Source organism: Pistacia vera, unplaced genomic scaffold (assembly GCF_008641045.1).
Source record: "Pistacia vera cultivar Batoury unplaced genomic scaffold, PisVer_v2 Contig67, whole genome shotgun sequence".
Lineage (NCBI taxonomy): Eukaryota > Viridiplantae > Streptophyta > Magnoliopsida > Sapindales > Anacardiaceae > Pistacia > Pistacia vera.
The window spans coordinates 80,388-106,968 of record NW_022196523.1 but is presented as its reverse complement, the minus strand read 5'-3'; the positions used below and the strand labels follow the sequence as shown (position 1 = coordinate 106,968).

The 26,581-nt window shown below is 35.6% G+C and overlaps 5 protein-coding genes and 1 pseudogene across 6 annotated transcripts; 3 read left to right on the top strand and 3 right to left on the bottom strand.

The window, feature by feature from the left end:
- Nucleotides 1–1,509: 1,509 nt before the first annotated feature.
- Nucleotides 1,510–3,598, bottom strand: LOC116112858 (inactive LRR receptor-like serine/threonine-protein kinase BIR2). Its single transcript, XM_031398986.1, has 2 exons — nt 3,188–3,598; nt 1,510–2,968 (listed from the first exon to the last, which is right to left on the bottom strand). The coding sequence occupies exons 1-2, from the start codon at nt 3,525–3,527 to the stop codon at nt 1,719–1,721; spliced, it is 1,590 nt and encodes a 529-aa protein (XP_031254846.1). The 5' UTR covers nt 3,528–3,598; the 3' UTR covers nt 1,510–1,718.
- A 1,865-nt stretch (nt 3,599–5,463) lies between these two features.
- On the bottom strand, nt 5,464–6,994 carry LOC116112789 (annotated as a pseudogene).
- A 1,568-nt stretch (nt 6,995–8,562) lies between these two features.
- On the top strand, nt 8,563–12,440 carry LOC116112775. Of its 2 annotated transcripts, none has more exons than XM_031398898.1 (5): nt 8,563–8,631; nt 8,752–8,928; nt 9,840–11,453; nt 11,705–11,772; nt 12,085–12,440. In XM_031398898.1, exons 1-4 carry the CDS (start codon nt 8,617–8,619, stop codon nt 11,732–11,734), a joined length of 1,836 nt encoding a protein of 611 aa, XP_031254758.1. In that variant the 5' UTR covers nt 8,563–8,616; the 3' UTR covers nt 11,735–11,772; nt 12,085–12,440. The 2 variants fall into 2 exon arrangements, with proteins under 2 accessions (XP_031254758.1, XP_031254759.1); XM_031398899.1 differs by lacking the exon at nt 12,085–12,440 and having other exon boundaries at nt 9,840–11,115; nt 11,248–11,453; nt 11,705–11,847.
- Nucleotides 12,441–15,601: 3,161 nt separating this feature from the next.
- On the top strand, nt 15,602–16,319 carry LOC116112777. The gene has a single exon (XM_031398903.1). The coding sequence runs from the start codon at nt 15,676–15,678 to the stop codon at nt 16,084–16,086; it is 411 nt and encodes a 136-aa protein (XP_031254763.1). The 5' UTR covers nt 15,602–15,675; the 3' UTR covers nt 16,087–16,319.
- Nucleotides 16,320–19,760: 3,441 nt separating this feature from the next.
- On the top strand, nt 19,761–22,426 carry LOC116112846 (type I inositol polyphosphate 5-phosphatase 4-like). The gene is made up of 7 exons (XM_031398971.1): nt 19,761–20,302; nt 20,400–20,490; nt 20,575–20,685; nt 20,753–21,361; nt 21,433–21,693; nt 21,806–21,995; nt 22,083–22,426. The coding sequence occupies exons 1-7, from the start codon at nt 20,203–20,205 to the stop codon at nt 22,173–22,175; spliced, it is 1,455 nt and encodes a 484-aa protein (XP_031254831.1). The 5' UTR covers nt 19,761–20,202; the 3' UTR covers nt 22,176–22,426.
- Nucleotides 22,427–22,639: 213 nt separating this feature from the next.
- LOC116112788 (paramyosin) lies at nt 22,640–25,722 on the bottom strand. The gene is made up of 9 exons (XM_031398918.1): nt 25,643–25,722; nt 24,771–24,940; nt 24,634–24,696; nt 24,492–24,511; nt 24,342–24,386; nt 23,833–23,894; nt 23,551–23,687; nt 23,336–23,424; nt 22,640–22,772 (listed from the first exon to the last, which is right to left on the bottom strand). The coding sequence occupies exons 1-9, from the start codon at nt 25,713–25,715 to the stop codon at nt 22,640–22,642; spliced, it is 792 nt and encodes a 263-aa protein (XP_031254778.1). The 5' UTR covers nt 25,716–25,722.
- Nucleotides 25,723–26,581: the final 859 nt, after the last annotated feature.

Here is a 26,581-nt window from a genome sequence, read left to right as displayed (position 1 = left end):
CGTGGGTTTTAAGGTATATGTTAAGACCACACGTTATAGAATTTTGATAATATTGATGAATCAAGAATGTGTTATTTCTTAATCAATGTGGAAGACTTAAAAAGTAAACAGCCAAATGGTGTTGTTCCCCTCTACTTTTTGTGTCTAGTTTAGAATGTGCCATTCATACTTAATGGTGTTGTTCCCCTCTACTTTTTGTCTCTAGTTTAGAATGCGCCATTCATACTTGGAAAATGCTTCAAAGAGAAATAGTTAAGCAAAACTAGTGGGTTTGGAAATAAAGGTTTGGAATAATCAACTTGACTGTCCATGAAGGTGACAGTCAATCCAGCAGTAGAGTCTTGGTCGCAGAGAGTTATGTTATTTTTGAAGTTCACCAATTGGTGCTGTCACCTTCAAAGAGAAACAGTTAAGCAAAGCTAGTAGTGGGTTTGGAAAAAAAAGGTTTGAATAATCAACGTGACTGTCCATGAAGGTGACAGTCAATCCAGCAGTAGAGTCCTGGTCGCAGAGAGTTATGTTATTTTTTAAGTTCACCAAACATGCAGTGAAATGCTTGTTGGTGCTGTCATGTGTAGAACAATTATTTGATTGCTAGCCCAAAAATCACTGTCAATCTTTGCTTTGGATCTGCTGCTTTACCAAGAAAATAGGTCAAAAGATATCAGTTGAGAAGGCAAGATCACCTTTAACTTCTGGCCTATTGTTTCCCAATAATTTATCAACATTGATTCAGCTCATACTTTGTGTGGTTAAATATCACTTTTGGTCAAAGAAGCTATGGTTTGAAACATTTCTGTGTTGCAAAGCAGATAACAAGGGCACCAACACTATAGTATGTATCTCAGAACATACTGGTGTCAATAAATTAGCATTACCCAAAGGTAACACTCATATACATGGGGATTTATGCATACGAGGATGCAGAAAAAGTTTGATTCATTTCATTCGCGTATATATGCTACTCACCATATAGAAAATCTAAGAGAAAAAAGATATGATGAAATCTGCAGCTTAAAAAGACCATAACTCAGATTTCTGAGCAGATGCTTCAGTACCTAATGAATAGAGTTTCGCTCTTACTGATCAAGCTCAATTCTCAATTTCAGTCTCTAATGTCATAGGCAACATCTTTCTCAAATACTGAACTAATTTTCGAATTTGCTTTCCTTTTGCAGTTTTTGGGTTGCAAGAGGCTAGCCCTTTCATCGGTTGAGCACGAGTAGGCAGCAACTCGTTTATCAAGCGAAGAAAGTAAGAGTAGCATTAGCATATGGAGGAAAACAAACTAGCTGTTGAATGGGATACTAACCCACCAAACACAAAAGGAAATGATAGAGGTCCTTAACAAAATAAATAATCTGTTTTTTTTTTTTTTTCTTTTGAGTTATATTTATACAGCTTGAACTACAATTCAAGCTTCATTCCTCTTTTAAATCAAAATTCTTGAGGGTACAAACAGGGGAGGGGCATACAAAAATACGATGGAAAATCAGAAACTGTTCACAATGATACAAACGAAACAAATATATTTCTTAGCATTCAAGAACCTACAGTTTGATAAGTTTATTGTATCATACAGCTATATATATAACAAATGAGGAATTGCAGACGAATTGGAAATCGAACCATTTACTTCAACAGCCTTTAAGAACTTACCACAAGATGTATACTTCTGCGTGACAAAATGTTACAATTTTGCCATGCTTCTCCTTTCTTCATGCTGTTTCATTATCTTGCCCGACAAAAATGAGCGGAAATTCATCATACCGTTGTGAGGAACCATGTTTCTCAGCAATGCTATCCAGTGATTGGTAAACCTGGTACATAGACCATCTGTCCTTAGGCCTAGAAACCACACAACTGCAAGCAATTTTCAGAAACTGCATAATTTCTTCATCATATCCCTTTCCACAGAGGGCCTTGTCAACGGCATCCTTGATTCCACCAGATGTAGAAATCTGAGTGACCCTATCCACCAAATTAAGCTTAGATCCTTCCGCAGCAGTACCAACTTCAAGTGGTTTTTGCCCGGTAACCAACTCCAGAAGTACAACTCCAAATCCATATACATCCCCTTTGAGTGAAGCGACCATAGTGGTAGGAAGCTCTGGAGCTATATAACCTAATTCACCCAAATCCCCATTGACAAAACTGCTCTCATCTGAGGAAGTCATTAGCTTTGCCAATCCAAAATCCATTATCCTGGCATCGAAGTCCTCATCAACAAGAATCACATTTGAGCATATGTTCTGATGCAGAATTGGGGGCTGGTACCCATGGTGAAGCCAAGCTAGTCCTCTAGCAGCCCCCAAACCGATCTTAAATCTAGTTGGCCAATCCATTTCAGTACCACTTCCATGCAACAACGAATACAAAGTTCCATTAGACATGTACTTATAAACCAAAAGCTTCTCATCTTCCACAACACAAAATCCCAGAAGGGGTGCCAGATTCGGATGCCTTAGCTGTCCCAATCGATTCATCTCCGAACGAAACTGCTTCTCCCCAAGTTTACATGTATTCAGACGCTTCACTGCAAGTGCAGACCCATCAGGAAGCATGGCCTTATAAGTAGTACCAGTCCTTGTGGAAATTATAATATTTTCAGCACTGAAATTGTTTGTAGCTGCCATTAAATCAGCTAATTTAACCTTGACAAGTGGTTTCTGAAACAATGAAACTTGAACAAGCTTATGAGCCCTCAATTTCTCAGCCCACCGACTATCGTCATCTCTTCCAAATCCATACCTCCTCTTCCTTCTCCTAATCCATCTCAAATGGTACCACCACCACAACCCAAAACCCAACAATAAAGAAGCTGCAGCACCAAACACGCCAGCAGCAATTATAATTGCAAGATTCTTCTTACTCAACTGACCACACTTATCTAAAGGTCTCCCGCAAAGTCCGTTATTTCCCCCAAAATCGCCCTTATCAAATCCCTCAAAATAAAAAGGAACAGTTCCTGAAAGTTCATTATCAGCTATAGAAAATCTCTTAAGCCTACTTAATTTAGACAACTCATATGGTATACTTCCTGAAAGATGATTATTTGAAAGAATCAAATTGTTCAAATAAGTACAGTTTCCAAGATCAGGAGGAATGGAACCAGAAAAATCATTGTTTGAAAGATCAAGAGTGACAATATAAGGTAACCAAGTACAAATTTGAGCAGGAATTGTACCAGACAAACTATTAGCTGAAAGATCCAACTTTTGCATGCTTCGACAGTACTTTAAAGACTCGGGAACTTGTCCTGACAGCGTCATTTCTCGAAGCTCCAGATTTAGTATCCGATTTTCTCTGTCATTCCAACATGTAACTCCAACAAACTTGCATATGAAACCAATTGAAGAGTTTGCAAAACTCCATGAACTGAGCTTCCCCTGAGGATCATTAAGCGACTTCTTGACACCTTCCAGGCACATAATATCATCTTCAGCAACAGCTGATGATACAAAACCTGAAAAACTCATCTGGGTTGCCATCAAAACTATTAAAAACATTGCACATACACCCCTCATGGTGGCCAAAAAATATGATCAAATTTTGTGAACTAAAAGTCACAATAATATCACATATAATCTAATGTTTCCGCGTAAAAAAGTGTTTGGAATGGTCTAATGAAAGGGCATTGTTGACTTCAACATGTTACAAGTGTGTTGAAAAATGAAAATTCAGAGAATATTACAATTTTTTTTTATTTGATTTTTGCTTTTGTGGGAAGTGCTTTTATTTCTTATTTTTATTAGTGGTCAATGGTGAGTGTATGATTGATGATTAGAGATTTTTGACTGTTAAGAGGCATTGTTTTAGAGGAAGGTTCTTTTTCATCCCTCTGGTTTTTGTTTATTATAATCAAGGACGCTTGTTTGAAATACTAGCATTTCAACCTTTTTGACTTGACAGATTGTTAGTTGACTGTTAATTGACTTGAAAGTTATATGAAATAAAGAAAACACCTCTCTAAAATATAATGCAAAATGAATTATAATTACATAAGCAACACTGAGGTAAATTCAAACATATTACACTGACGGTGGTTGTTTGTGTATTACGTTTTATATTTATATTAGAAGGGTATTTTTGTCATTTTAGTATAATTTCTAAGTCAATTAACGGTCAACTAACAGTATTTCAAGTCAAAGGATCAAAATGTTAGTATTTCAAACAAGTATTCTTAACGGTAGTAAATTGCAATCACAGGGATGAAAAAGGAATTCACAGATTGGAGACTGGGAATTTTAGTTGGGAGTGATAAGGGCCATGAAAAATGGGCAAGTGTGCACTAAAAAAAATAATATATATGCTTATTGCTTTATAATATCTTGGTTATCTTAGAGATTATTTTAATTTTATTTATCCATTGGGATTATGCTTTTGATGGCCAACCAAATCAAGTTTTTGGGATTTGGGTATATGCATGCCCAATTTACCAAAATGCCCCTTATCTTTCTCTTTTCAAAGTGGAAGGTTTGCGTCTCTGTTCGGTGATTTATGCCTTCATGACCATTAACATGAGGGCCAAATAATAATAATATATATATTTTTTTTTTTGGCAATAGTCTATGCGTACGTCAACTAGTCATTGGGGTCCTGAAGTTAACGATCGAATAATCCTCTAGTGGCTCCCTTATTAACAATCGAAGAGAATTGAACTCAGAGTCTTTTGAGTAATACATCCAAGAGTTTCTATCATTATATGTTTTTATGTTTTTTTTTTTTTTTTCTGAAAATTGTGGGCGCATATAGATTAAAACGGTAATAATTAGATACGTCAAATAAGTCAATTAAGTTAGCTTAAAAGTCGTATAAATCGTTTATGTTATAATACATGTAAAAAAGAATGATAGCCTATGTCAAAAAGAATGATGGCATAGATATATATTTTAATTTAATTATCTTTTTGTTGGTTAAAAGTTGATTAAAGTGCTAGTGATTTGTCCTTAATGTCATAATCTTATGTTGGGCCAAAAGGGGAAATGGGTAGAATTTAGGGTTTGGTGTGGTCAAACAACTTTGGAATCAAGAAAAGATAATATGAATATGAAATTGGTAGTTAAGAAGGAGCTTTAGTTATATCAAAATCTATAGTTTTTGCAATTGAAAGTAACTTTCCACAAAGAATATCTTGAATGGATTTTGGCCAGCTCACAAGAAGAATAACACAGTGACTTCTTCTGGGTGCTTCCACCACAATTTTAGTGGGTAACACAGTATATGCAACCACAATAGCTTGAGCCTAAAAAAATATATATCCGAAGAAAAAAAAAAAATCTTAGATGACACGAGAGTATCAAGTTATTTATACATTTCTCTACTAAAATTTCAATGTATATACGATGAGATTTTATTAGACAAATATACATCTGGACAAATATAGTATAAATGATAGAACAACTGTATAATTATAAATCATCGTATCTTAGTAAGATATTATTGGAAAATTGATTCATTTCATCACAAAAGTGACTGATAAACTTGGCCCATAGACAATCTTTTTTCAGGCCTGGTAACCACACAATTACATGCAATTTCCAAAACCTGCAAAATTTCCTCATCATATTCCCTTCCACAAAGAGCCTTGTCTATAACATCTTTGATTCTGCCACAACTAGAGAGCTGGTTGACCCAATTCACTAGTAGCTGAGTTGATACTTCTGACTCGTTTTTCGGATCTGGGAAACGCGCGCTCTGAGCCCCACTATTTGAGATGGGTACGAGAAGTTTCCTCGAATCCTTGTTCATAAGTACTAATTTCTACTGGCTTTTGCCCTGTAACCAATTCCAGAAGCACCATCCCAAATCCATACACATCTTCCTCCAGTGAAGCAACCATATCGCTTGTGCATTCTGGAGGATAGTAACCAAATTCCCCACTTGGCCAATCTGAAATCTGTTATTCTGGCATCGAAACAATCACTTTCGAGCAAATGTTCTGGTGCAGGCATGGAGCCTGGAAATTACAGTGAAGCCAATCTAGGCCTCTGGTTGCACCAAAACCAATCTTCAATGTAGTTGGCCAATCTTGTTCAATGCTTCTTCCATGTAACAAAGAATGTAAAGTTCCATTGCAAAAGTACTTGTAGATCAACAGCTTCTCTTCCTGGACAACAGAATACCCCAAAAGGGGTGCCAAATTCGGATGCCTGAGCTGTTTTAGCTGATTCATCTCTGAACAAAAGCCATTCTCCCCAAGTTTACAACCACTCAGCCTCTTGATCGCGAGCATGGATCCACCAGGAAGCTCAGCTTTGTATGTAGTTCCTGTCAGGACATAAATTATAACTTTTTCAGAAACAAAAATATTTGCAGCCTCTGTTAGATCAGCTAATTTGAGTTTAACAAGCGGCTCCTGGAACAATGAAACTTGAACAAGCTTGTGATCCCTCAACCTCTGAACCCAGAAACAACAATCTTCTCTTTCAATTCCATCCCCTTTCTTCATTCTTTTAACCCTTCTCCAATGTTACCACCACCAGAGCCCAAAACCTGACAGCAACAATGCCATGGCACCAGCCACTCCTGCAGAAACAAAAAATGCTTTCATCTTCCTCATTACATCACATTCGTATCCTAATCGCCCTGAACAAACTCCAGTACTATCTGGAGAGTTGACTCCACTTAAGAAAGCAGGAATTCACTGAGCAGGGATTTTACCAGAGAGATCCAACCTTTGCAAGCTATGGCAATACTTGAAAGACTCTGGAAATTGTCCTGACAATTTCATTGACAGAAGTTCCACCCTCATTATTCGATTATCCACTTCATTCCAACATGAGACTCCTAAAAATTTGCATATGTTAGTTGTCTGGTTTTCAAATTTCCAGGAACTTAGCTTCCCTTGAGGATCATTGAAAGAACTCTTGAGACCTTCCAGGCACTTCAAGTCGTAATCAACATATGATGATGATACAGAATATGAACAACTGATCAATATTGTAAACATTTTCAGATAGCCTCGAACAAAATTTGGATTTGGACCGACCATGGTTGGGCATAAAGAACTTTGAGCTAATACAAATGATAATTAAATTGTTCAAATGGGTTTTGTATGATAACAAATGCAGAATATGACAATATGACTTTGCTTATTTTCTGATACTACAAGAAATATAATCCAAAAATATAAGACAAATTCTGAAGCTAGTCAACCAGATATTTCTAGACCATTGCACAACTCTTCATTATTTTCAGTTAAATTTGAGTTAATCAAGTGAAAACTATAGGAACATGTTGTATATAGTTATTTAATTTATATCTTAATGTTACACGTGTTATTATTATTTCTTCTTCCACTTTTGTGTTAAGCTTATCGATTTTTTTAATAAATGTTTCACTACAAAAATGATTCTTTTTTTTTTTAACTAATTAACTCATTTTTTTTTTTTTAAATTGTAAAAAGGAAGAAAGAAATTCGATTTTCTCTCCTATTTATTACAGCGGTGAAGAATCAAATTATCACTGTATTTTTATTTTTATTTTTATTTTTCTACTTTTTCTCCCAAGTGTATGATAACTTCAAGGGGTTGCTGGTCTTTTTCTACCAATTGGAATAGACCTGCAAACGAGTCAGGTTGAGCTTGTGCTCGAGTAGCTTGCTTGTTGAGTCGAGTTCAAGTCTAAGAATACTCGACTCTAGGAATTCACGAGTTTACGTGAGCTCGACATATTATATTATATTATATGATATTTTAATTTTATATTAATATTATATATATAAATTAAAAATTTTAAACCCCAACATCCTAATTCACATTTCACATTTCAACCAAGTTGAGCTCAAACTCAATTTTGACTTGATTATAATTGGTCAAACTCAAGCCGAACATACATCTATCATACTTGACAATTGAAGTTCGGTCAAGCTCGAGCTTCGACTATTCCAACTAAGCCGAGCTTGAGCTTCAACTATTCTAGCCAAGCCAAGCTCGAGCTTCTCAATTCTCGGCTCAGCTCATTTGATTGCAACCCTAAATTAGAGCTCTTCCTTCACCACTCTCATGGGATTGTTTATAGTGTTCATAACTACTCCACTTACTATAGAATGGTTACTTATCCAACACTTTGATTGACTTTACCCAATATTTTCTGATTCACACACACACACATATATATAACTTTTAAATCATAATATCACATCCAAATTTTCAAATAATTTTCAATATTATAATGTAAACTTTAGCAATAAAAAAAAAAAAAAAGTAAAGAGATAAAAGGAAATTAATTATATACGTTAATAACTAACATGAAAATTGGATGATAATTGATCATGACATTTCAAAATTTAAAACTTGAATATAATGACAAAACCGCGCCTTCGCCTTCACAAACACACCCCCACTTTAATTAATTCAATTTAAAATACAACCCTCCACGTAGGCCCCCACTTTTAGTTGCGCGCCCAAATGCATCCTCCTACACGACACCGTTTAACCCCTCAACCAGAGCTTTCTTTTCCACACTGGACCCCACGCCTCCTAACAGACACATTTTCTCCGTAATTCAAACTCAATTTCAGGGGCAATCTCGTCGTTTCATCTCACAGCACACCTTTCAGTTCTTAACCGATACGGTCTGTTAACAAATTTCTTCTTCTTGCTAAAACCCTTCATGGAAGAACCACAGGTTTGCGGTTTGATTTTCGAAAATGTTTTTTTGTGTTTTCGTTGATTTTTTTTTTTTTTTTTATGTTTTGATTTTGATTTTGAATTTTTTTTTTATTTTTTTTGTTTTTGTTTTTGTTAGAAAATGGTGGCGTTGAAGAAGGCGTACGCGGACATAATTTTGAACACCGCCAAGGAGGCGGCAGCGACAGTGATGATGTCGGAGCGCAAAGCGGTGCATTTTGAGATGGATCTGAATCGAACCAAAGACGAGGCGCTTCATCTTCTTGTGCGTTTGAAACAGATGATCGACTCTAAGGTAACATTTTGACAAAAATAAAATTAAAAATTAAGAAAACAATTGCCAGTAGTAATAGTTTGGCTTCTGTTTTAAATTCACAAGTTTAAATAAGCTCTTAATAGTGAAATGATAAGCTGAAACTGTTATATTTCTAGCAAGTTATTTAGTTTCGAGTTGGAGATTCAAATTCTTTGGAAGTGAATTAAGTTTGAAAATTAACCGTTGTTTTTGGATAATTAGATTCAAATTCTTCGTTCTGTTATGTGATTTGGACATTTGATGAATGAGACTTGGAGTTGTTGCTTCTGTTTGTTTCTTTTTATTTTGAATTCTTAGTTGCGCTAGAGAGTGGCAGTCGGAGAGTGCTGTTCTCGAATCTACTTTCATGCGTCTGTTTATTTATTTTTGAAAGGTGAAGGATTGAAGAACAATGTGAAAGTTTCCAAATTTTTTAAATCTGTTGAGCTGTCTGAAGCTACAACTGGAATCTAAGTTATTTCATTCAAATTTATAATCCAACAATCGTGATAAGTCACTATCATATGAACTACAATAATGTTCTTGTGGCATCATTTTGTGGTGGACATTGATTATATCATTCCTTCCCATTTGAGAGTGTAACCCAGTATGATGACAATGTGGTTCATTTAGTTTCGTTGTACATGCGATATATGAGATTAGATGTTGATGTTATTCTAATTCTTTGTGTTGTTTGTCATACTCTAGTGATTTTGTTGATATCAGAAAACAAAATGGATGCTTCTCTTGTGGTCAGATTTGCATTTTTCCTTTGGATTAAAAAAAGGGCAACTTTTGTATTTGGTTAAGGGGCAACTTTGCCAAAAGAAAAGTAAAGTTAGCATGGGTGCATTGGTGCATTGGTGAACATGAATAATGAAATGAACTAAACATTGTTTATTTCTTTACAGACAAAGGAAGCAGAGATAACATCCTCGACCAAACAAAGAAAGATTGATGAGCTTGAAGCACAACTCTGTGAGGCTGAGGATGTTATAACAGATCTCAGATCAGAATTGAAATGGGTTAGAGATAAATTGGAGAGAGTGAAAAGTAATCAAAAGCCTCTGAATGGACAATTCACGGAGGTAGATATGTATTGTCATGAAAATGTGACAGTTGAGCCATCTCTTCCCTCTATTTTGAGCTCAGGATTTGCGACTGTGACTGCTTCTGACGTGGAGAATCCATTGAATCAACAAATTTTGGATAATATGTCCTGCAGTGGAACTCAACAAACTGAGAATCTAAGTGTTTCTCAGTTGGAGAACTATGACAATCAAAAGTCCAACTTAGCCTCCATAATTGTGAGAAACAAGGAACCTGAGCTATACAAAAATGGATGTACTCAGAGAATTCGTGCACTTGAAAGAAACTTGTTGACTGAGAACCTGCCTACTTTGGGATATGTAGACGATCAACATTCCCTCATAAACAATGAGCTGATTATTGAGACAAGTGATAAGCATGAAGAAAAACGTCCCATACCTTCTCCTAAGTCCAAAAACATTAACATTACAAAGAAATTTCCTGGAGGAGAACCAAAGAAACCTATGAAGGTCCGTACTGTACGAAGAAGAAGGACTAGGTTTGGTAAAGCCAAAGGTAATCTACACAGGTCTCATGCTGGTCAGCCCATGAAACCCTGTCACTTTTCTTCCGTTCCTTCACATTGCAAAACATACTCAGTCAATGGGAACATTAGATCACTGTCTTCTGTCAAGGCTGGCAATGTGAGTAATGTGAAAAACTCTAGTGGCCTGGATGAAAAAATGCAGCATAAGGGTAGCTTTAATGATGATGAAATCATTTGCGAATGGAAAAGAAATGTGAAATCGCAGAGTAGGGATGGCCCTTCTACCTCATTTGTGTCTCCTTGTGATCAGCTCATTAAACCTTTGGAGACATCTTCTGCAGTTAACCGTGGCATTGTTTATTCATTTGCTTTACGTGGTACTGTTAAATCTGGTGAAGATGGATCAAAGATAGCTGAAAATGAAGCTAAGATGAAGCCATTGCCTCGATTGGATCCAGGATTGACATTAATTAGAAGGGGTGCGGATCCTGTATCTGGATCAACTAATTTTTCTGTGAGTGTTAAGGCAGTTACTAAATCCAGACATGTTCCGGATGCTTTTGACAAGGACAAGGAGCTGAGAAATAAGCCTGCATTGGTACAACCAGAAGGTGATGCCATAGAAAATTCAATGGTTACATGCTCTGAGATGAGCCCTGAGATGCTTAATGAATCACCTGTACTTTCTGACTCCAAAGATGCCAAATTATCTATAGAAACTAATGAATCTCCTTCTAAATCAGATAGCAGTAAGTTTCTTAAATACACTTTCCAGAGGAAGCGCAAGAAAGAGTCCATGAACAACTCTGATGTGCACACTTCTCCTGAAAAGAGCATTGTGAAGAGGAGGGCTGCAGAGAAACAAAATGATGCACTGGAGCCTCAGAAATCTAGCTTGATCAATGAATCTTCTAGAGACAGTAGGCGACTGGCTCAGGTTGCCCGCCAGGTTGGTCTTTTTTCTTAATTTTTTATTCCCATTTATTCCGCTGAATTCATCAAAAAGAATAACATGCATGAAAGCTGAACATTGCTGAGGTTATGTCACATTCTTTTGAACTAGTGGAACAAGAACAATATCGCAGATAATTATATTTTTATTTTTGATTCCACATTTCATTTTTCTTTCTTTAATGTGCATCTTTCAAAATGATCAAACTATCTCCTAATCTCGTTTTTCTTCATCTATCTTTTGCGCAGCTCATATCTTTGTCCGGTAGAAGATGGTGACCGTGAAGCTGATTGTCGGACATCATGAGCAATCAAAGGTCCCAAACAACTCACCTCTTCAGGTTCTTGAGAAAACGCCTTAACCCGACACGCAACAGCAAGCTGCATAATATGAGAGAAAATATAACCAGTAAATGCATCTACATTTCACTTGGAAATTTCCTCCATTTCCGTTACATTCTGATATATTATCTGCCTGATATATTATCTGCCGAGTTGATCTTCCTAGTTAGAAAATTTATATAATCTGTGATAGTTTCTAGTTGGCTTGGTTAGATTTGCCAACAATTAGAATAGAAATTAGAAAGTAGAATCCCCAATAATTATGTAATAACCAGTTTAAANCAAAGGTCCCAAACAACTCACCTCTTCAGGTTCTTGAGAAAACGCCTTAACCCGACACGCAACTGCAAGCTGCATAATACGAGAGAGAAAATATAACCAGTAAATGCATCTACATTTCACTTGGAAATTTCCTCCATTTCCGTTACATTCTGATATATTATCTGCCTGATATATTATCTGCCGAGTTGATCTTCCTAGTTAGAAAATTTATATAATCTGTGATAGTTTCTAGTTGGCTTGGTTAGATTGGCCAACAATTAGAATAGAAAGTAGAAAGTAGAAACCCCAATAATTATGTAATAACCAGTTTAAAATGGCGGCATTATGTTTATATAACTCTAGATGAGGCTTTAGAGGTTTATTTTTGTGTACTATATTTAACAATTTTTACTACTGGGATGTTCTCAATTTTACTGGGTCATGCGCCTCATGGCATTCACATTAGAAAATAAAGTGTGAAAAAAAACGGTGTCGTTAGGTCATTGAAAGTAACATAACTGAATACCATTAATCAAATTAACTAACTGGAAAAATCCACTATTTTACGTCAAGCAATACACATAAAAGCAAGACTTGTCGGTGGATCGACTCATTAAGTTTCCATTGAAATAGGATCTGTACAAGGAAAACACTTGTGGTTCATTGGTTATTAGGGGCATCTCGAAAATGTTTGGGTTAATGTTTTAAAACTCAATCTGGGGTGAAACCTGGTAAAGTTATCAAGTCCCAGGTTGACCGGTTTAATCGGTTTGATCGGCGGTCAAACCAGTTGACAAAAACTTCTAAGATTCAGCAAATATATCCCTAAAAATTACAGTTAAATCTCTATAGGTTTGAAATTTAACAAACACACCTCAAATGCAAATCGGTCAGCGACTGGTTGGCGGCGGCGACACCCCGGATGCAACCCGAATCGTCCCTTGAGCCAATTCCCTTTAAAATATACCCAAGATAGATCTCATCAACGTCGGCGTTGGCATTCTAGGCCAGATCTCATCGACGTCGGCATCGACAACCCTCCCTATCACCTATAAATTACTCCCCTCTTTCTCCCAACCAAAACCCACCTCACCCCACCCCCATTAGCCTCACCAATCGTCGGTAAAAGCCGATTGTTGTCACTGCCAGTTTTGTTTGATTTTCAGTTGATTTACTCACCGGAAATCAACTCCGTTACCACCATTGCATTCACTGGCACTTTCTCTTCAAAAGCCCCAACATCCATTATTTGCCGATCATTCTCCCAAATCCTAGGGTTTTAGGTGAATAGAAAAAATATAAACCTGACTCGTTAAAGCTTCCAGGTCTTAGTTGAACCGGTTAAACCGGTCAGGCCGGATCGGGTTTTAAAACATTGATTCAGGTCAAAATACGGCTTTCAAATTAAGCTTTGAATTAGTGGATGTTGTTAAAGGGAGTGGCAATACAATGCGCAAAAATTAGTGAGGCCACAGGAACACTAGTTTAACGGTTAAATACAAGGGGTAATGTTATATATATAATATAATACTGTAATTTAGAAATATAAACTTGATTACGTATACTAGTTTCATAACGTTTCATAATGAACAAGACCTCGTAAAATAAATGTATATATGTTATGCCTCAAAAGTCACGCTTATGTCAGCCTAATAAATGTGCTGCCAAGCCCATATCTCCTCAAAGATATTCACATCAACTTTATCTCATTTCAAAGAGATGAATGGACGAGAACCTTCCATGTGTCCAGTCAACTTGCAAAACACTCATTACATTGAGTGTTTAAGTGTATAAATTAGCACTCCTCTTCCCGAAGAAGGGGGCTAGACTGAGATTTGAGCTTCATTTCATTCTCTCTCTGTAAACACTGTATTTCTTCATCTTTGTATACCTTACGGGCAAAATCATAGAAATAGTTAGGGATCAATAAAATAACAGTGAATGTAGGAGTCGTTTGTTGCATCCGAACTACTATAAAAACCCCTCTTGCCAATCTTTTATTTATGTTTTCTGCAACATATATAATCTCAGCTCCATATTCAAATCTCATAGATCCATCACGTGTGATTCCTAAGTCCGCTTAACGCTTCTCACATACAAGTCGTTGACGTCCAAATCAAGCGTCAACAATATATAATAATATAAACAATATAATTAACTAATTAATTATGAAATATCAAATTCAACATGTGTGATACGTACATTCAATTATTCATTCTATAATAGACATCGATTTGGTAAGATTGTCAACTCTAGGATCATGTAATGTTACTTGGGTAAATTAAGTTTTACCATTCTTGGATCATGTACCGTTATCCCCAACAAGGGTACCGGTATAATCCCATCATTCATTGTATAAAATATTTCAATTTGAGAAGATTGTCAATTCTAGGATCATGTAATGTCACCTGGGTAAGTTGAGTTTACCATTCTTGGATCATGTATTGTTATTACCCCCAAGAAGAGTACCGGTATAATCCATCATTCATTGTATAAAATATTTCAATTTGGGAAGATTGTCAATTCTAGGATCATGTATTGTTACCTGGGTAATGTACTGTTACCGGGATAATTTAAGTTGACCCCCACCAGGGGTACCGGTGTAATCCATCATGCTTTCACATTTGTTGTGTCATAACTCATAAGAAACTCTAAAATTCCCTTTGATCCAAATGACAAAGTGGGTCCGGTTCTGATGATAGAGTCTAAAGAAGGCGTGCCTTTTGACCGTCACGTTTCTTTCAATTGGCTCTGCTTCTTCCGGCAAAAACCTGCTACCCATTAAGCACTGACCATCCAGAAAGCACTTTTTGTGTTCTGCCTCTGCCTCTGCCTCTGCTTTCTTCAAAAGCATGCGTTTTTGTTTCACTTTTTTTGAAACTAGCTATGCCCCTACTTTGCAGTTTGCACGCATTTATGAAAAAGAGCTTAATCCTCTCTAGCCCATTGCTTACATTTTTCATGTGTAAATCATTGCTTTAATCTTCACATTTCAATCTTCTTTCTTGCCTAGACACCACATTACCATAGCTTCCCCAAGAGAATATAAAACATATAGTTTCCAAATGCATAAACTCTGGCACTGTCTAGGACTCTTGGGTGTATTACTTAAGAAGTCTTGAGTACATTCGCCTCGGTTGCTAATAAGGGTGATCACTTGAGGATTATTAGGTCATTAATTTTAGGACCCTAGATGATTACTTAAACTACATATAAACTGGTTTAGACACTCCGATTATCAAAAAAATAAAAAATAAAAAATAATAATAATAATAAAAAAGAGTGTAATGTACAATTTAACCACCCAAAGACAGCATGCCAAGACCAAACATATGCAAACCTACAAAGCTAAATCCTTTGTTGTAGCAATCATATGGCAACTGTAATAATGAAGTTGTAATATTTATGTCTTTTTGTCTCCCCTATCACCTTCATTCTCATCTCATCACTCTAAGCTCTCAGCTTTTTCATTTTTTTGTTCTCTGATCATCACAGCTGGTTCCTCACTGTGGACCCTCACACAAAACAAAACCCACCAAAAAATGAACCATATAAACAACCCTAATGAAGTCTCTTCCTCTCACCACTTCCAAGAAAGAGAAAAATTTTCAGTAGAAATGGAGGTAAAGAAAGAGTGTAACAAGAGAGAAGCAAAGGAGATATATACAGTTTTGTTCACAGCAGGAACTGCTCTTCTAATGGCATGTTTAAAGAAAGCTATAATGTTGATTCTGATTGAGCAATGGCGTTTGTGGGTGTTCCTTGTTCTCAATCTTGTACTCCTGGCGATTTTCTTCACTTCAGTGCACTCAACTTCAAGGGATGAACAAGCCCTAGAAAGCCATGGCAATGTGAAGAGCAAGAAACAGTGTGGTGGGTGTGAAAATGTTGAAGAAATGAGCGACAATGTGAAGGTGAAGGTGAAGATTGAGAGTATGAGAAGCCATAAACAAGAATGTGTTGAAGTTCTTGAAGCTGAGAGATTGAATGAAAATGAACAAGAGGGTATTGTTGTTGAAGATGATTGAGAAGAGGGTCCAAGGCTTTCAAAGGAGGAGTTGAATGAGAGAGTTGAAGCTTTCATTGCAACATTTAGGCAACATTTAATTTTAGATGCAAGAAAAGGCAGAGACTAAAGGTTTTTTTCCAGGCAAAAAAAAGCTGAAAATTCCATCAACTTACATAAGAGAAGAGGTCTAATTGACATGAAACTTCAATTTATTACTAGTATATATTGAGATTTTGCTTTTGATATTGTAATTTTGGTCCAAAATTTTTGGAGCAGATTTTGTAATTTTGTTTTTCTTCTTTAGTTCAAGTATGTCTTGCATTCTCTCTATTTGCAGACTCTTTTTCTAAAGCAAAGGATTAATCAAAGAACAATTGAGGCAAATATAACCTCTGTTTTCATTTAATACTCCAAATTTTGAGGGATTAAGTGCAGCAGCATGAACAAGAACAGGACTCCATAAACATCAAGCAGAGCATAAGTAAGAACTGTTAGTCCACAAAATTGTATAAAGAATCAGAACCCAGCTGGGAAATTCAAAACCTTAGAAGCCTTTGAGGCTTTTCTATGTGATCTCTTGACCATGAAAGCTTTATCACAAAGAAAGAGATTAGCATGGTGTTTATATTATATTCTATTCTAAAGCAAAATATGCAACATCATGATCTTTTCTAAAGTTATTGGAGAGATATAAATGTAGATGTGTCTTTCCCTTCAAAATTCTGTCACATTATTAAAGTTTGTATTTTTTTTTTTTTTTAAATTTTTAGGGGGGGTCTTATGAAAGATAATTTTTGACCTATTTAAGACTTACTTATCACTTTGCTAAACAACAGAAAAATATATCAAAGCCCCATATAAGACAGCTTAAATAAAACAAACACTCTAACCAAGGCTAAACTTGCTAAACTTAAAGATAATATTTGACCTATTTAAGACCTACTTATCACTTAGCTAAACAACAGAAAAATATATCAAAGCCCCGTATAAGAAAGCTTACATATAACAAACACTCTAAACAAGGCTAAACTTGCTAAACTATGGGGGAGATTAGCGTATCAGGTCACCGTCAACGTCACAGTCTCCGCTTTAAAAAGAATCCAACCTGAGATTCTATTTACACTATCCTTAATTCACCCTAATCATTTAGACTATCCACGTAAGGTCGATATATCATTTACCATATTATTAAATCATCAATTACATATAAATATCATTTAAGATATATACTATTTAATTAAAAAAATGACCCAATGGAGGTAAAGTCCAAGTAAATTGAGGAAAGTGGGTGATATTTAATAAAAAAATAATGACCCAACTGATGTAAAGTCCAAGTAAAATGACGAAAGTGGGTAAAGGCTTCATTAAAGTCATAAATAGTGGAAATGGATAGATAACTACAAAGAGTACAATCTCATCCACTTCTCGTTAGCAGAATGTCACAACCTATTGAAAGCTACAAGCCAAGCCAGCTATTATCCCTATTATGTTATTATATGCTCAATAATTTATAAATAAATAAACTAAAAAAGTAATGCCATGTCCCAAGCATCTTCCCTTAAATAAATAAATATATCCTTCTTCTTATTATCGGCTAATAAATTTATACATTTTCACCTTTTTAGTGCACCACAAGTCTTATTGATACTATCAAAGATGTTAGTGACGCTCCATTATTAAAGAATTAGAGCACGAGAATGACTCATAAAATTGTTTGGACAAAATTAATGTTGGGGTCTTTCGTGGCCTCACCTTAACAAAGTAGGCCTAGTGTAACAAATCCCACATTGAAAGTGTATTGAAGAGGTCTTGGGCTTATAAATGGGAGGAGTCCCTCCACCTAATAGGTTAACCTTTTGGGTGTGAAACTCCCAGTCCGTGACAAATGGTATCAGAGCAGACCCAATCCGTCTTTCGATGTCCTACCAAGCTTCCACGCAGGGGCGTCCACGTGTGATTGTGGGTCCACACGAGAGTGAGGTGGATGGGCAGGCAGGGGGCCCCACCTGTGACGAGGGCGTCACAGGATTAGGTGGGGAAGAATGTAACAAATCCCACATTGAAAGTGTATTGAGGAGGTCTTGGGCTTATAAATGGGAGGAGTCCCTCCACCTAATAGGTTAACCTTTTGGGTGTGAAACTCCCAGCCCGTGACACTAGTTACTCTTTTAAATTGAATCCCAAATGATTCTTCATATGTAAAAACTTAAAAAAAAATATATATATAATTAATGACCATGATTTAATTATACTACAAAGAAATTTCTATCATACTTACATAATATATTAATATCTATTATCAAGATTTAAACAAAGAAGAGATAGTTTTCGTCTGAGATTTAAAAGGGTATAAACTGATTTGATTTTTTATCTAAAAATAATTTTCAAAAGCTAAAATATGATTCAAATTTTTTAATTGAATCTTAATTTACTTAATATTTGAACATTTATTTGATACAATATTCAAAAACTGTTTTCAGATGAAATAACTAAAGAAAACGACTTTTAATTATTTTCTAATTTTAGACTAATTTTTAGGATTGCATCTAAAAATTGTTTTTGATAGCATTTTGAGTCATCTCTACCAAACCTATTTTCATAAGATTGCCCACAAATTTTACTTGAAAACAACTTTGATAAAAATGTTTCTGAACGCAATTTTCAAATACAATTTTCTATAAAATTTTAAGTACATCTTGTTTGGACTGTTAATTTGCACAAAACAACAATCATACTTGAACCACAAACGAAATCATCCATAGATGTCTCTAAAATTTTGGGGTTAAAGATAAAAGAAGTCTAAATTAACAGCACTATAAAATTATGTTCTTGGACGAGTACAAATTCCCCACACACAAACTGGTAGATACAATAACTGAGCTGGGCCACATGATCTATACAACTTGGACTGATTAGGAGACTCTTGTGGCCGCAAAGACTTCTCTTCTACACCCATTATTAAGTAATTAATAATACTATACATATATCATTTTCATACAATATTTCTTATACAACATTATGTGACAAGATATAATTGGATGAAAGTTTAATTTTAACTTTAAATTAGCCAATCATATCTTGCCACATAATGTTGTATGAAAATTATGTATGTATAATATTACTCTTAAGTATTTAAACCAAGACAATGAAAGAAACAGTACGAAGAGTACTAGATCTCTTCATCTTCTAATCAAACACAATCCCATCAGTTATAACTAACCGTATGATTAGTTGATGAATCAAAAGTTTTCCTCATGCTAATTCAGAAGAAGAACAGCCACTAAGTAATTCTCATGTACACTCATTAACCAACAACATAAGCTTTGGGTTAGTATATGCGTTTTGAATGAAGGATGATTGTGTGAAGCTCAAAAACAAATCCAAGATTATCACAAGCAGATAATAATGAGTCCAAACCATTATACTAGAATTTATCCGGATAATGTCTATTCAATTGAGTTGATGTGGACAATATCTATTGGGTTGAATCCAATTATTAGACTAAAAGTGTTATCGTAAGAAGAGTATTTGATCTTTTGATCTTCTAATCAAACTCAAATTTGACGGTATGATTGTGTGATGACTGATGAATGCAAAGTTGTCCTACTGCAAATGGACCATCCTAAGTTAACCCAATTCTACATATTAGGGTGTTTGACTTGTACATGAGATGTAGTTGTCACGTAAAAATCCACAAGACATACGTGACCAGCACTACCTCCACCTACCATCTCTAATAATCAAACAATGATAGAAGCTTGTGAGGCCTATATCGTTTTTGATTTCCTGTCGATTCACTACTGATTAAATTACACCGTGAAATTAACATGGAGGAGAGGATGGGATATGTGATCAGGGAAGCTTCTTCATTTTTCAACCAATGCTCTGCAGGCTCTATTGTGACTAAACATACAGTTCTCTATATCTCTCGGGATCATCGCTTCATTAGTTTAAGCTTCTGGGTTTGTCTCTTTCTCTCACCCTCATCACTTTGGTAAATTAACATGGGCGATTTGTACAATGACTTTTACAGCAAAATCTACGTTTAGATCAGTTGACATTGATGAAACAATAAGCAGCTAGCTAGCCATGCTTCAAGGTAACAAATTTTGCATGGGCAAAGTGTAACTGACTAATGGATAACAGGAATGAGAGACGAAGATCTATGAGGCTTTATAAGTGGTTTAAAAAGGAGCACAAGAGACCAGTGCCTTATCATTTGAATGAAGTTTCTGGTTAGCTTCTCCTGCATATCCTTCTTTCATAGCTACCTAGTTATGGCTGGTGAATGTGTTTGGTTTCAATTACCTTTTCTTTTTTCTCTTCTTGCAGATGGTGGTGAAGATGATGGGGGTGATGAGATGGAAGATAGTTACTTTAGGTCAATGGAGATGGCTCCATGCACTTCAAGCAATGAGTTAAGGTGAAGTTTAAAAGAAGAAGTTTGTTTTGTGTTTTGTGTTTTGTGTTTCGATGGTTGATGTATTTTCATTAGTTTTTGAATCAGAATCTTTGTGGGAACTTGGAATGTCGCTGGAAGATCTCCCGTAGGGAGCTTGGCTGTAGATTTGGATGAGTGGCTAAATCTAAAGGATGCTGCGGACATTTATGTTCTTGGGTAAGTACTTATATTCTTCAAAGGTTATTTTATGCTCACTACTTTAAACTACTTTTCTGACTAACAGGTTCCAAGAGATTGTACCCTTAAAGACTCGAACTGTGATAGGAGCAGAAGACCCAACAGAAGCAACAAATTGGAATTTACTGATAGGGAAAACGCTCAATAATAAATATGGATGCCCTTGGTTGACACCCACGTTGAATCCAATCTCAAGTGACAACTACCACTACAATGGCTTTCAAGAATCTCAACAGAGGGCAAGTTTTAGCGGCCTTAGAGGGATTCCAATGACAGACTGGTCAAGAAGTCAGCATGAGCAGCTCTATGGAGGCAGCAAGTACAAGCTCATGGCGAGCAAGAAGATGGTGGGAGTCTTTATAAGTGTGTGGATGAAGAAGGAATTGCTAAGAAAGTATTGCATTTCAAATGTGAAAGTTTGCTCAGTGGCTTGTGGCATCATGGGGTATTTGGGAAACAAAGGTTCGGTTTCTGTTAGCATGTCAATTGAAGGAACTAGTTTTTGCTTCATAGCTGCACACTTAGCTTCTGGTGAGAAGAAAGGCGATGAAGGCCGGAGAAATCACCAAGTCTCAGAGATTTTCCGGCGAACTACGTTTCCTAGATCACCTAAAGATGATGATAATCCACATCCTCTCACCATTTTAGGACATGAGTAAGTGGTCCTCAACAACCTAAAGATTTCAAAATTCTAAGCCTATCTGATTAATGTTTTATGTTGAACAGTCAAATATTCTGGTTCGGGGATCTCAACTATAGGCTGTACTTGGAAGACAACTTAGCTAGGCATCTGATAAAGAAACAAGACTGGAGAGCATTGCAAGAGTTTGATCAGCTTCGCAGGGAACAAGAAGATGGAGTATTTCAAGGTTGGAGAGAAGGAGACATTGAATTTGCACCTACATACAAGTATTCTTCCTCGAATTGCAATCGGTACTCTGGTGGAGTTCCAAACAGATCAGGAGAGAAGCAAAGGACTCCAGCATGGTAAAATTACTCAATTTTCCTACTCTAGAAATGACTAAAACTACTAACAAATCACATAAGTTGTCTAATTAAGTAATTATGTGTCCTGAATAATGTATGGATCTGGTGGCAGGTGTGACAGAATTCTATGGTATGGGAAAGGAGTAAAACAACTCTCATATTTTCGAAGCGAAAGTAAGTTCTCAGATCATCGACCAGTCTCTGCCTTATTCTCTACACAGGTGGAAGTCATGAAGTCTACAAATTCAAGAGGGGTTGAAATCCACACACTTCTTCCTAGCATTATAATTCCTGAGCAGACTGTAAGATCTGACAATCTACAATACTATTCCTGAAATGTCGGTTAATGACCTTATTCATTCTTAAAATTCTCATGGTCATTGTTTCAGGGGCAAGAAAAGACTGATGAAGAAGAGAAATCTACATTGTTATCATTGATAGTAAAGGATATGGAATCACCAACACATATCAAGAATCTGTAAATAAAACAGATAAAGTGGACAAAGATGGGTTTTGGCTAATTACGATGTTGCAGGCTGGCCTGTGGGGATACACTATTTTTTCTTTAAAATTACTTTACTTTTGTCCTGCTGTTATGGCTGGGGATTCATTATTTGCTCATTTAGTTTGACCCCACAAATAGAAAAGAGAGTCGATCATTGAATAAATGTAATTAATATTCTTTGATATATATGTCTCTTCAATAAAGAGTACCAAGGAATTTCCTAGAGAATTGAAGCATGGAACTTTTTCAAATAAAAAGAGAACTAAGCTTAAACAGTCTATTTGAAACTTCAAAATATGTAAAATCTTATTCAAAGCAGTTAAGTGAGTTTTTTCTCACCTTCTGCGCTAAATTGACTCTATAAAGCAAGTTCTTATTTGCAGGACAAGGTAATCTCAACACTTCAAAACTAGCGTTAGCAGGTAAAATACTTACATATGATCAATTTTCCTGATTTGCATGAAGTATACCACCAAGGGCCTCCACATTCTCTCTGTGGCAACTGGGGCATATACACCTTTCTTGCAGCTCCTCAGTGAGAGAAGCAATTGTCTTCTCCATTTCAGAAGTCTGCGTGTCACTAGTTAAGGAGATAAATGTTTCTCAGTATATACTTCACGTTACCTCGAGCAATACCTTCATACAACTTATGTAAGACCACAAAAGCAAGCTAGCTATCTCATATTTGAAGTAAAGAGGTTTATCTTTATAGTTGTTTTAATAAATATTAGGAGGAAAGAAAGCATCAAATGTAAATGAGGTTTTTTTTTTTTTTTTTTTTCTTCTTCTTTTTAATAATTCAATATAATGATAGATCAAGAAATTTCAACTGTCATTTTAAGATACGGTAGCTACAGGCTTCTTTTGCTCTATCTTGATAACAAAGCAGATAAAAAACTAGCGTAATTTTTTTTTTCTATAATAACCTAAACTTTCAACCCATAAGAATTGTTTCTGAATATGGAAGTTTTCTGAAAGATGAAATTCTAGAGGTCATTTTTTTTTCCTCAAAATGAAAGGATTGTGTGTGCTGTACCAGTCCCTGAAATCATTAACCTTAAATTAATACCAAGAAGACAGTATGCTAAAATCATAACCATTCAGTTTGTAGAGCTACTTTAGGTTTAATAAGGATATCTTGTTAATTCCTGCAATGCTTTTGTTTCGGTCACTATCGCCTCCATCAAAGACACCTTCCTTTCAAAATCAGCCAGCTCCAGCTGGACCTGCGGGGTCCCCATTGCATTTTGATCAATTCAGGACTCAATTTCAAGGATAAATTTCATGACCTTTTAACCTTTTGAAAGATGCATTGTATTTGTGCTTTTCAAGTGCAGAGGACCGACATTTACCTGCTTGTTAATATTCCCCTCTTTTTGGTGTGCTTCCTCCGCTTTAGCTGTTTGAGAAACTATATCAGCCAGCTTATTCTCAAGAGTTTCTAAAGCAACTTCAGTGTCCTCCTTCTTGCTGAAATTGTGGTCTACTTCTGAATTGTAGTTAAAAGGAATTTCATGCCATGAATTAGATCATTTTAGGTGATGACCAGATTTATCCATGAAATAAAATAAGAAGCCAATATGCTACAAGATACAATGATTAGAAAAGTAGAATAGCATTATAGAGAAAATCACCGGCTGCAGTTCCAAGACAATTATCTTTCCGAAAATTGCAAGCTACTGTCATATGGAATTCCCTATAACAACAAGTGATTAGCTTAAAAATTATTTATTTTCCAGTTGTTTCCTGGTACTTAGCACCAGAGTACAGAATTGAAATTAGAGTACCACACACATGGAGATCATTTAAATTGAGAACGAACTGTCTTTATGAAATGTCAAGATCATTCAAAAAGAATCATAAAAATGAGCTACGCCAACAATCCAAGAACTTAATTGCAGATTGGTAATTACACGAAACTTATAAATAAGATGCAATTGCTGTTGCAGAATCTAGATGATCACATGAAAACTGACAGCCTTTTATTAATGATACCTAACATCAGAAGTAGGAAACCACATCTCAATGAAGTGTTATTACTGTTAGTGTAATACCATAAAGAAGCCCACAGTGTAAAGCACCTCTCTACCCACAAAACCAATTTGAAGAGAAAAGTAACTTGAAGTAAATAAGTAAGACCCACCTTATCTTATTGTTGAACTCTAACATTTGGCTAATGAACCCGTCTCTGCATAAAAGCAACAAAAAAAAAAAAAAAAAAGAAGAAATCAACCACGTACACCTTTCTTTATGAATTTCAACTTGGAAAAAAAAATTGTGCAGCTATCTTTACCGTAAATCTGCTTCTTCTTTCTTTAAATAGTCCGAGCATAAATTTCCATCAATGGAAAAACAAAAATTATTATCAACAGAAGAATACAGAATATATTTATTTGATAAATAACAAAAAGAACAAGACACGGCCCAATTTGAACCTTAAGATTCTCCACATCAGATCCAACGGCTGAAATATCATCTTGTATTGAAGAAATCCTTGACTGTAATTAACTCCAAAAATGAATAATCCAATCAAAATCTAGTCAAATGCAGAACTGATAAAAGCTAAGCAAACCTCTAAGGCATGAAACGAATTGTCGTTTAACGCCAATTCAACTTCGTATCCTTTAAGCTCTTGCTCAATTGTTTCTTTGAATCGCTTTGCCTCCTCTCGCTCCGCATTTGCCGCCTCTAACTCCAATCTTAGCTCTTCTATTCGACTCTTCAAACCAACCACTCTTATCTCTGCAAATAAAAACTCATTTCATTTTCAACTTTTAACCTCCTATTTGGTTGCCGAGAAAAGGCAGTAAAATGTTCAGCTACTTGGTTATGCACAAAATTTAACCGCGGCTAAAAGCAATTCGAACTTCGAATCTTCTATTCATAAACAGAATTTTAAACCTCCGGTCAAGAATTTCAAATGTCCGATTATTAATTAATTGACATTTAAATACATATTCAAATTACTTTTAACTTAATAATGGAGTTCATTCCCTGCACTGAGTCCAGTTAATGATAAATTTTCTGGCCTATTTTCTAGGGAACCTAATGAACAATAAATTTATTTGATTGAATTTTCAATTTCAAATTTTAACATCATGTTTTGTTGCCAAGAAAAAGCTTAGTAAAAAAAACGATCATCAGGCTTTTAATCTCCAGTTTGTATGGAGTCGTTTCAGTTTCACATATTTTAAATCTTATATTAATTAACATAACTTAAAGCCTCCGTTTAAAGAATTTGAAATATCCAATTATTCATTAATTTACATTTAACTAAATATTTCACATTGAACTTCGATATAATAGTTCATTTGCTATAATGAGTTCAGCTATCGATAAAAAATTTCTCGTATGTTTTCTCGGGAAACAAACAATCACATACATACATACATACATACATACATACATACGCGACGGGAAAAAAGAATTTGTACGGAAACTGACCTCCCTGAGACTTTTCAGAGGCGACGTCGCGAATCAGGTTTAGCAGTTGCCTCTTTGGATCGGTTCCCGCCATTTTTGGCTCTCAGAGAAACTTTCAAATTTTTTTTTTTTTTTTATGTTTTCTCGAAATGGATAAGGAACTGTTTAAGGAATTTTAAGCTCCGGCTTTATATAAGTGCGTGCCTCCGAGGCCCAATCAAAATAAGGTGTGGGCCTGGGCCCAATATGAATGACTTGATATTCTAGGACAACTATCAATTATCCCCCTGAGGTTTCAAAATTTTATTAGCTCCCGATAATTTGAAAATATCAATTATCGGATTCCTTCTGCAAAATAAATCTCTAAAGCGGTACAGTTTTGTAATGAACTTACAAAAAAAGTTCCATCTCCATATACTGGGGATATTCCAAAAACTAGAGAACTTGGGAACAGAAAATTTTGAGCCTCGAAGAAATTCATGGAGAGTTCGAACAGGAGATCCCACTTCAAGAACCATTCTACTTGGTTGACAAGGTATGAGCTCCAAATTACTCTGTTATACTATAATATAATTGTACATTGTATACTGTTCAACTAGTATCAATATTGATACATCTGCAAAATTTCATGTTTCATTGTTCTTGAACTTCTACAACAAAGTATCAATCCCAAAATGATTAAGAAAGATATAATTAGAGAAAATGTATAGGATAGACAATATACTCCAGTGGAGTTCTCATGATTTGGTATGTTCAATAACAATTGTATTGTGCATACTTGCATAATGTGATTGGATATGAACTTGAACCACTCTTTTCCGTTTTTCCTTTCACTTGTAGCCTATCTCTTCGTTTTTAATTATTTAGTTGTTTGGTTGATTTTCCAAGTTGCATTTCCCTGTTTGAAAGAATTACAATTGGGGAGCAATGATACTATAAATGAGATATAGCTATAGGTTT

What these genes read in the sequence shown, in the direction of transcription:
- LOC116112777 (XM_031398903.1), top strand. Translation starts at nt 15,676, where the DNA reads ATGGAGGTAAAGAAAGAGTGTAACAAGAGAGAAGCAAAGGAGATATAT.
- LOC116112788 (XM_031398918.1), bottom strand. Translation starts at nt 25,715, where the DNA reads ATGGCGGGAACCGATCCAAAGAGGCAACTGCTAAACCTGATTCGCGAC. An exon ending in CTGATGTGGAGAATCTTAAG is followed by an intron (nt 24,512 to 24,633) that starts GTTCAAATTGGG and finishes GACTATTTAAAG; the next exon opens with AAAGAAGAAGCAGATTTACG. An exon ending in GCATTGCAGGAATTAACAAG is followed by an intron (nt 22,773 to 23,335) that starts ATATCCTTATTA and finishes AACTAGTGACAC; the next exon opens with GCAGACTTCTGAAATGGAGA.
- LOC116112775 (XM_031398898.1), top strand. An exon ending in AACAGATGATCGACTCTAAG is followed by an intron (nt 8,929 to 9,839) that starts GTAACATTTTGA and finishes ATTTCTTTACAG; the next exon opens with ACAAAGGAAGCAGAGATAAC. An exon ending in TGGCTCAGGTTGCCCGCCAG is followed by an intron (nt 11,454 to 11,704) that starts GTTGGTCTTTTT and finishes TCTTTTGCGCAG; the next exon opens with CTCATATCTTTGTCCGGTAG.
- LOC116112858 (XM_031398986.1), bottom strand. Translation starts at nt 3,527, where the DNA reads ATGAGGGGTGTATGTGCAATGTTTTTAATAGTTTTGATGGCAACCCAG. An exon ending in TTCAGCTAATAGTTTGTCTG is followed by an intron (nt 2,969 to 3,187) that starts GTACAATTCCTG and finishes ATGAACTTTCAG; the next exon opens with GAACTGTTCCTTTTTATTTT.
- LOC116112846 (XM_031398971.1), top strand. Translation starts at nt 20,203, where the DNA reads ATGGATAACAGGAATGAGAGACGAAGATCTATGAGGCTTTATAAGTGG. An exon ending in ACTTCAAGCAATGAGTTAAG is followed by an intron (nt 20,491 to 20,574) that starts GTGAAGTTTAAA and finishes TTTTTGAATCAG; the next exon opens with AATCTTTGTGGGAACTTGGA. An exon ending in CTCACCATTTTAGGACATGA is followed by an intron (nt 21,362 to 21,432) that starts GTAAGTGGTCCT and finishes TATGTTGAACAG; the next exon opens with TCAAATATTCTGGTTCGGGG.